This window comes from Crassostrea angulata, chromosome 5, assembly GCF_025612915.1.
Source record: "Crassostrea angulata isolate pt1a10 chromosome 5, ASM2561291v2, whole genome shotgun sequence".
Classification (NCBI taxonomy): Eukaryota; Metazoa; Mollusca; class Bivalvia; order Ostreida; family Ostreidae; genus Magallana; species Magallana angulata.
This window is the reverse complement of record NC_069115.1, coordinates 10,746,060-10,756,230: the sequence shown is the minus strand read 5'-3', so window position 1 is coordinate 10,756,230 and position 10,171 is coordinate 10,746,060. Positions and strand designations below refer to the sequence as shown.

The 10,171-nt window shown below is 34.8% G+C and overlaps 2 protein-coding genes across 2 annotated transcripts; one reads left to right on the top strand and one right to left on the bottom strand.

The window, feature by feature from the left end:
• Positions 1–5,516, top strand: LOC128185007 (tryptophan--tRNA ligase, mitochondrial-like). Its single transcript, XM_052854679.1, has 7 exons — positions 1–150; positions 362–543; positions 1,799–1,880; positions 2,065–2,145; positions 3,664–3,743; positions 4,053–4,171; positions 4,399–5,516. Exons 1-7 carry the CDS (start codon positions 49–51, stop codon positions 4,845–4,847), a joined length of 1,095 nt encoding a protein of 364 aa, XP_052710639.1. The 5' UTR covers positions 1–48; the 3' UTR covers positions 4,848–5,516.
• Positions 5,517–5,749: 233 nt separating this feature from the next.
• Positions 5,750–7,236, bottom strand: LOC128185021 (uncharacterized). The gene is made up of 6 exons (XM_052854689.1): positions 7,151–7,236; position 7,068; positions 6,910–7,006; positions 6,655–6,786; positions 6,456–6,520; positions 5,750–5,976 (listed from the first exon to the last, which is right to left on the bottom strand). Exons 1-6 carry the CDS (start codon positions 7,234–7,236, stop codon positions 5,767–5,769), a joined length of 591 nt encoding a protein of 196 aa, XP_052710649.1. The 3' UTR covers positions 5,750–5,766.
• Positions 7,237–10,171: the final 2,935 nt, after the last annotated feature.

Below are 10,171 nucleotides of genomic sequence, written 5' to 3'. Positions count from 1 at the left end.
AAATATTGACATAAACAAAGCGTTTTTAAGACACTGGTAATTTACATTATGGCACTACGAAAAGTTCCTTCAGTATTAATCAAAAGGAGTTTGTTTTGTAGGGAAAATGTTTGGTCCAGGAGAATGACAACCAAACGACGCCACAGAGAGGTACACGCATAAACAAGGCTGTCAGCTTCCTATTCAGCTAATCTGCATCTGTTTGATTACTGTAGTATTAAATTCCAAGGACAATATGTCATCTGTTGTATGTAAATGGTACACGTTAAACAGTGACTGAACATAGCGTATATTTCCCTTCCCTCTGAAAGAATTTACCTAATAGATATCATCTAGATTCCTCTACTTTTGTTTGTGACAGGTGATTCCTGAGGATGAGGTGCGAGTGTTCTCAGGTATACAACCTACAGGTATTCCTCACCTGGGTAACTACCTGGGCGTCATTAAGCTGTGGGTCAAGCTCCAGGAACAGTACCAGGATGTTATGTACAGTGTGGTGGATCTGCATGCTATAACTGTCAGACAGGACCCAAAGGAGCTCAGGTAATTATACCTATAAGGTGTTAAGGCAGGGCCCAAAAGAGCTATAAAGGGGTAAGGTACTTATAGACAGGGCCTAAAGGAGGTAATTAAGGTAATTCAAGACTGGAATTAAGGGAGCTAATTAGGTACTTGTTGCCAGAACCTAGAGGAGGGAGTTATGGTAATTATAGACAGGAACTAACTTTAAGTACTTGTCAAGAGAACCTAAAGGAGTTAAGGTACATGTACATGTACATGTACATTGTAAATAGAAGGAGTGAAGAAATTATAATGGGATAGGAGCAATAATTAAGGAACAGAACAGACCAGGATTTGACTTGGGCCCCCTGCAACTGTAGTCATGTGCTCTACCATCTGAGCTATCTAGTGCTGGTGTCATTTAATTAATATTTTGAATCCAGTGAAATAATCAACCTGGATTCATAATATTGCTGCAAAATATTGAACCCCCCCCCCCCCCCCATAAAATAATGACCCTCTGGTTTAATATATTATGGCCGCAATATATTGATCCCCCCGCTCTGATTTTCATTTGCCCTTAGATTAGGGTTTAAAAATATTATGGCCCCAATAAATACATTATCAAATTCCCCAATATGGAGGGGGGGGATGAATATATCGAAGCCATGATGCATTGAACTGGGGTTCAATATGTTATAGGGGAATAATATCTCACAGCGAAATATTGAACAGGGGTTCATAACATTGTTGATATTTTGAACCTTCAAAAAGATCAGGAAAATATGTTCTTTAATTTGGTGGCTATAAATTATTATACATGTAGTAAAAAAAAAGCAACACGTTCATTTGCATTGACTTTACAGGTTGATATTATACAATTATTGCTGTTTTTGAGGTCAATACGGTGTTTTAGCTACCCTCGAAGGACAATACTCACCAAGCCGGTGATCGAAAAAACAGCAATTATTATTTTATCATATGATTAAGCGATGAATTGATACAGACATATATTAAATTGAGCGTTATCAAGCAATGTTTTAGTTTGAAGCCATTGCCGAACAAATTGAGAAACGCAATGTTTCATTGGACGATCTATTTTTAGTCAATGTAGAAAAAATCATTATATTGACCTCCAAGGTCACGTGCAGGTAGATATTAATTATCTACATGGTTAACTTGATGTATCAATTTGTTTTGCAAAAGAGCATCATCACAGTTATCATGGTAGGGTTAATAGGGAAAATACGGTAATGTTTAATATTACTCAAGAGTAAAACTTCACTTACCTTTTCAGGGAGAATATCTACAAGATGGTTGCGTGTTTACTGGCCTGTGGAATCGACCCAGAGAAATCAGTTCTGTTTTTACAATCTCAGGTAAGCTTTTTATGAATAAACAGTCAGAATACATCTGGACAAGAAACCAAGAACCTGACAATTTTCTAGTAAATCATAATTGATTTATTGTTGGCTTAGGACATAGATGTAAGTGATAAACCTTTTTTGACAAGGTGTTACAGAGCAGTGAATGAGGTTTAATGGCCATCTTCTTTGGCTGTAGGTGAGGCAGCATGCAGAGCTGTGTTGGATTCTGAGCTGTATCACAACTAACGCAAGGCTTGGGCTACTTCCCCAATGGAAGGTCAGTCGGTTATAGTTATTCTTAATGTACAATTTAAATAGGGGTGAATAGGGATCACCTAATGGTACAAAGTGATACAAAGTGAATAGAGTTTCTCTGCTTGAAGCTGTTACAGGTAAAACAGGTGAAAACCGCGCCCCTCCTTTAATTAGCTTTCTGTCTACATTAAATTTGTATATATGTGTCACCTTATTCTTTTGATTTAGCTATTGAATTCAAACCCTACTTTTAATAAAATTCCTTTTGTACAAGCTTATTTTTTAAAAAAGATGGGTGAGCTAGCTGTGATTTTGCGATGATTTAAAGTGAAGGTATAAACAACAAATTAAATCTTAAGTTAATACATAGGCATTGGAAGCTAATTTCCCCTGTGAATGTCGTTACTTTGCTCAGATGTTTTTTAAGAAAAATAAAATGAACTGGGACAGTTTACGCTTTATAATCCGCGAAGAGGATTATAAAAAAGCGTAAATTGCTCCAACCCAGGTCATACGAGTATAACTTAGGTAGATATTGAGTTCATTCCTTTTAATTTAATTTTCTGTAATTTACTATTAATAATACAAATTGAGTACGTTTTACTTTTAAAAATGATATTAATCTGTTCAAAATTCAAACGTAACGTCAACTGGAGTAGTACGTTTTTGACGTTGGTGCATTGTGACGTGCAAACCAGGCTATACAAATTTAACTAAGTTTTTCTATCCAATCAAATGCAGTGTTACAACAAGAATTAAATTATTGTATAAACGACTGGAGCCAAATTGACCATTGAGATATTATCTTTGTGCTTTGATGCAAAATTGTCCTGCTTGAATGTTGTTTCTCTGTTTATAACAATCAGGCTTTTCCTTCAAAGAGAGGAAATATTTGATCCCATTTTAATTTCACCCCTTTCGCCCTTGTCAGCAGGCAAATTAAAGATTGGGCAAATTCTTATATCATAAATTTCTCTACCTCTCTTCAAACACAACTGTGTTTAAGCGAATTCAAGACGGATTGAAACTGGTTGAAAGTGAAAAAGGGTGAAAATTACTTGGGGCAAAAATAACCCTGTATACAGTATATAAATAGTGGCTGTTTGGGAGGGTAACAGTTGAAATTGACACCCCGAGAAAACCATTGTCAACCGACGCGAAGCAATTTCAACTGTTATCCTCCCAAACAGGCACTACTGGTATTTATTTTGTTGTACTGAATGTCTTAATTTTTAAGAAAATTTTACTGCTTTTATAAAGGAATAACGTGAATTCTACAGCGAACCGTACGCGCATAATTTTCTCGCATGTAACAATTTTTAATGTTACCCGTTGCTAAGTGCATTGCTAACGCTGAGGGTAATAGAAAGGATTATGAACTGCGTCTAAACCAATCAGATTTCAGTATTTAACATGAAAGTATAACAATATATGTTGTTGTTTCAGGAGAAGTCTAACACTAAATCCCCCAGTGTGGGTCTGTACACCTACCCCATCCTACAGTGTATAACCCTGTATACAGTATATGTTGTTGTTTCAGGAGAAGTCTAACACTAAATCCCCCAGTGTGGGTCTGTACACCTACCCCATCCTCCAGGCAGCAGACATCCTCCTGTACAAGTCAGTGTTTTATAATATCTTTAATATTATATCTTATAACAGTAACTAAAGGTTAATATTATGCTCCCTTTAAATATGGTCTTTGACTTGTTCTCAATTTCTTTTTGAGAGAGACCTTAATTTTAGGTTCACTTGTTATTTATAATCTTTAATAAAGGATTATGTTTTTGGTTTCCTTTCATCAACAACATCACTATGGGAGAATAGTGGGTTTTTTTTTTATCAAGATAAGAAATTGAGTGTTTTAATTAGATGAAACATTATTAAATGAAACTTTCAGTTATAACATTTTACCTTCTACTGTTACAGATCGACCCACATTCCGATTGGAGAGGACCAAAGGCAGCACTTGGACCTGTGTGAAGATCTAGCCATCTCGTTCAATAATAAATTCGGGAAAGTTTTCAGAGTACCACAAGTTTTATTCAGTAAGTTTTCTAGAGCCCTGCACTAATACATGGTCAGTCTGTAAATGCTAACTTTGCGATTTTAATTATCTCAAAGTTTAATGAATAAAATAAATTAAATCTTATGCTCCTATATTCATTAATGCAATGTATATGAAATCATCATTTTATAATAAATTGTCTTTAAGTGTGATTCAGTTTTAATGTAAAAGTCATGCACTTGTATAATTATATATATTTTTTAATAGGCAATACAGCCCGAATTAAAAGTCTACGCTTTCCTGAAAACAAGATGAGTAAATCTGACCAGAGTTCTAAAGGACGCATAGACTTAACAGACTCTAACGATGACATTGTGTCCAAAATTAAATCGGCAGTCACCGATTTCACTTCCCACATTTCTCACGACAAGGAAAATCGACCAGGCGTAACCAATTTGATTGACATTCACGCTGCTTGCACAGGGGAAACTCCCCAGGACATCTGTGAAACTTATTCCTCATTAACAACAGCAGAGTATAAGATGCTTCTTGCTGACATTGTGATAAGTGAAATTCAACCAATCAGAGAGAGGATTCTTTGGTTGCTTAGTGACAAGTCACATCTTCAGAATGTTTTATATCAAGGTCAAGAAGTTGCTTCAGTGATAGCTGAGGACACACTAAAAGATGTCAAAAAGCTGATTGGGTTTATATGATAAGGTTGTAGGTATTAGTTTTCAATTTTCATTTTTTACACCAGTATGTCAAATAAATTCTTCGGTTTTATTGCAAAGCGAGTTTTATTTGTACAGTACAGAGGTTTGCTCCAGCACTCCCACAATGAATTACCATCAACATAATTAGCATGAACGGCTGATAAAAGTTTGACGAAAAAGTTTTGATAATTAACTAGTAAGTTATGCAGTATCTTGGATTAAAAAAAATAAGTTGGTGATTTGTTCACAAACTCCTCTAGACTGAACACTTAATTATTCCTGGTTAGCTTCCTGTTATTCTGTAGTATAAATCATATTGTAAGTTGGGGGAGGGGAAATTTTTATTCTCTCTGTGTCCTTTAATCCGTGTGGCTATGAACACTTCTTTTTAGGCATGCACTTTAAGGAATTGATTTTTACCTGTATGTAGATGTAGATCAAACTTAAATTTAAAAGAACATTTTTAAAAGTACATTAGGCTAATATGATCAGGTGTAAATAATACATAACATGTATTATTTAATTCATTTACCTGTTTCTAAAAGTTCTGAAACCGCTTGTACAATTTTTTTTTTGGTCATGAACCTCGTAACCCCTTTTCATGGAATTTATGCAGGTTAACCAAATGAAAACAACTTCAAACCATTGATGTGTTTTGTGTGACGCTTTTTAGGTAGTTTTAAGCATATTGTCTGTTAAAGATCTTAACATGTATGATAAATTGCTGAAATGACAACAGAACAAAGTTTTAGAGGATTAAAATTAAGGTTTATTTAACTGTGACTAAAACGCCACAGTTTAGACAGTTTAGTGACTAAAACGCCACAAAATGTTTGCACAGTTTGGTGACTAAAACGCCACAATTTGATACTGTAAGCGGTGACTAAAACGCCAAAAAGTCTTGGTTGGAAACCAGTCTTTATTGACCGTCCGAGAACTTCAACATGAAGAAATCCTTCGGTTCGCCTGACCGAAACACATTCCTCAGCGCCATCGCGATTCTCTCGTACATCCTTGGTCTCCTAAACGAGAAGGGGGTGACTGCTACTGGTGTCACGTGGTTAAACTTCATCTGGTTCCCTGTCCTTGTTTCACCGACTTTCTGGAGATTGCGTTGAAATCGTTTGATCTACAAGATGGAGATAAATATGATACCAATTTTGTTGAGTGGTATAGGCATACTGTATACAGTCAAGAAAATATTCGGCCCAAGCGATTTTAAGGCCGTGGGTGATTAACTCCTTATTAAGATTATATATCACCTAATTGGGGCGATTTATATTTATTGACAAAAACCAATATTGACACTTTAGCTGTCAATGAGTTATAACTTTGATAGGAAAATTTGTAAGAACATAGAAATTAGGCATTTATCTTATGATGATCTCAAACTAAGTCTAGTAAGTCACTTGAGTTAGCACATGTGAAAAACAAAATATTTTAACTAAAGCTAGATTCTCGATATAAATAAAATCGTCTGAAGTTTACAAATATAGTTTTGAAATCACAATGGTAAATTTTGAGAGAAAGACTAAATATATGATGAATTGATAATTCAATGGGGTAAATAGATAGAGAAGCATTGTAATTAAGGAATACTTTACACACGTTGAATATTGTCTCCTCGCTGTCATGGAGAATCCTCTCGTATTTCTCAGCGGCCTTTTCCATTCCTAATAACAGCAATTTAAAAAAAACCCCATATTTTTATAAATCCATTCCCCATATAACCGTTTATAATGTAGACAGTTTAGCTAGGATAGAGACTTAGCGACTAGTCTTTAAGAATGTTTGTACGTAGTCGTACCATTGTTGCCCAGGGACAGGAGGTGCTGCCCCCACATTCTCTGGAGGGTGGTCAAGTCCGTCTCTGTCACTGTGTTTTTCTTCAACGCCTCCATGAAGAGGAACGCAAAAAGGATGTACTTCCTTTGTTGATCTGAAATCAATCAATCGAACAATCAAACAATCGATCAATCAATCAATCAATCGATAACGACGTGAATGATGATTTTGATTTACCGAGGTATCAGATTATTAGAGATGTAATATATATACGAACCAGCAACTTCTTTATTCTTGGAATAAGAAAATCCACCAAGCTGACCGATGTTCTCTTTTCCGTACAGAAAGATTAAAATCTGCAGGATGTGTTTTCTCTGCAAATAAGATGACAATAGCAACGTTATATTTAATTTACGTTATATAAAAAGACATCACTCTTTTATTGGTTGTCTATAGAACAATGTCTAGTGATTGCTGAGACATAATCTGTATTTGTAATGTTGAATGTTCTACTAAACACGGGCGTCATTGTCCATGTGTTTGTGGAGGGCAAGTAGTCCACCAACAGTTCGCGCAAACGAGCCTCGAACCCTGCTTTCTCCATCTTGATCAGCAATTGAATCCTTGCAATTGATTTTGCCGATAAGAGCGTGTGTTTATCTGTCGATTGACAACGATAATAGTTCGCAACGTTTGTGACGTCATGATATTATGATGCGTTACATGACGATGTCACGAGAAAAATAAAACAAAAAAATCTCGGTATGTTTCCGAAATTAGTTCAGTACGCAGTTTCTAACTTTCAGTTAGTTATTTCAACCCTTTGAATTTTAGATCGTAGTAGAGACGCGTGTTCATGGGTTACACTATTTACAAATATTCAAGAGAATATACTAGTATTAAACCGACGTATTTAAAAAAAGAGTCGTTACATGTAAACACAAAAAACTGAGTTAAAAGAAAGTCCCCACAAACAAAATTCAAGCAGAATATAATATTGGTCAAACATTAACAGCATTCTAAAATTATATCCAGGCGATTTATGAAGTTAAGCCCGTTTGCCCAACTGATCATGACTTGTGAAGTAAAAAATTTAAAATTAGACATAATTATAGGTAAAACCTTTAAACTCTAGACTGATCTCAGTCTGTATAATTATTTCATTTACTTATAAGTCTCTATGTTGTTTTTATTTTCTTGCAAAGCTCACTGTGTTTCAAAAAGTTCAATATTTGATCTCTATAAACATACTTAAATCTGGTCAAACATACATGTAGATGATTGGCATCATTAAAAGTAATAATGAGATATCCTTGGATACTGCATTCTGGGACTTGAGCAGCTAACTCTACATAATCATATGAATTTTTTATTGTTCATATCCATGGAACTATTAAACCAAAGTTATTGATGGTTATCATCTGTAATACATAAAATCTCAATTTATAGGAAGAACAATTACAGATTATCTCAGAAATATGGGACGTCGATGCGGATCGATCGTGCATCTTTAAATTTGCCAAATTTGCTTTAAAGCCGACGTATCTTTTGGAGAGGTAATTGAAGAGTTACATATGTAAGGACAGACGCGACGTTCCTCAGCTTTAAATATTTTTTCTTGATAGATGAATCATTTAATATTTATTCGTTTGATGAGATATCGGCGCTTCTGATTGGTTGAAAAATTTCTTTGATACCCGCATCAATAAAATTTTTGCCGGATCTACTTTTCTCAACTGTTCTGGTCTAACACTATTTATAGAACAGGTATTTCCAAGATAAACACTGTCAACAAAATGTAAAGTTGTGTCTGTTTTATTGTCAGCAAAGAAAATGCAACCTTGGGAATATAAAAACTTGAAAGTTTAACCTTCAAAAATGAATAAAACACATTATTTGATTCACGAAATAGAAAATTAAGCGTCTTCTCACGATTTCGTCTGCTTGAGATCAATGAACATTTACAGCGAGGCTGGCTGTTCCTCTTCCAGGAATATTATAACGAACAAATAGGCCTATAAACTTTCACGGTTACACTGCTGTTCAAATTTGGTAACGATAAGTTTTTAATTTACACACGTACATGATCGGTCATCAGAAATGGCGTCGTAAAGAAAAGCTATGAGAAATGCATCGATCAACTCCTTCGGCGCATTCCAAGCGGCAGATATACCATTTAAGGACATCACTGGCTATCTAGTTACCACAACGTTTACAAAAGTCGCTTATACATACTATTCTTTGTCGACATATCAGCTATTTTCGTCCACGATCGCCTTTCCTTGGATGGTTATGTCCATTGAGTTGCATATTCCAGCGATCTCACATGAAAACTAGTTTTAATACGAGTTTTTCTGCACAGTGAATAATATCACATGTATTTTCCTTTCGTTTTCAATTCAGCCGGTTTAGATTTTAACTCACTATTTGTGTTTAATCCATTAAAATTAGCTCAATAGATCAGCATCAGCTGAAGGCGCATCCATTTTGAGTATTGTTGCTGTTGTTGTTTGGTATTCATACGCGCTGCTTCATTTACATTATTTACATTTTTGATCAATGACACTTCACATTTTTTTATTTGAAAATGTTTAATTAAATGATAAGAAATGAAGATAATAATTTTTCTATTGATCGACGTATCAAAGAAAAAATTGACCGGAAAACTTTTTCATCAATGCGCTACGCGCATTGATGAAGTTTTCCGGTCAATTTTTTCTTTGATACGTCGATCAATAGAAAAATTATTATCTTCATTTCTTAAATTCTTTTTGATTTGCAATTAAACCTGTTTATACTCAAAATTTCAGAAGGTATTGTTTGTGTAGGGGCTACACAATATTAACGAAACATATACATGTACTGTATAAGTCAAAATTTATTCGCGGGGACTTAATTTAGCGATCTACAGATGGTAAACTGTTTCCCGGCGAGATATTTTGGCGACCGACCGAACTTGCAGACGATCAAAAATAATTGTACATAAAAAGTATTAAACGCACGCTCCGAGAATAACCGATAATAATGAATAATATAAAAAATCTCGTTATACGTCGAACATAACAAAAATTCACGAAAATACAGACAAACTGGAAAAGATAATATACTGTTTTCAGCCTATATATTTTATCCTTAAGTGGTTATGATAATATTCAATTTTTCAACTATAATTTTTTTTATCTGCAACCATATTTTACAAAGAAGATTTCTACTTCTTGCAACACCGAACTCTTCCGATTTTATGATAATCGTACAAACTCACGGTTTTCTTGTCTTGTTATTTGTACAAATTGACTTGGATTTGACCGTAATCCCTATTGTTTATGCGTATTTTATTTTTCTTTTCAAAGATATATTCTTGGTAACTTTATTACTCTTTTCGATGTATTTTCTACAAATATCCATATACATATACCCAAACGCATGACTAATCTTGGCCTTATTGGTTACCTACAGGACAGAACTAGCTAATTGAAATTAAGTAGAACGATCGTAAGAATGGTTCATGGCCGTCCTCTGTCTTACACGATGGGAGCTGG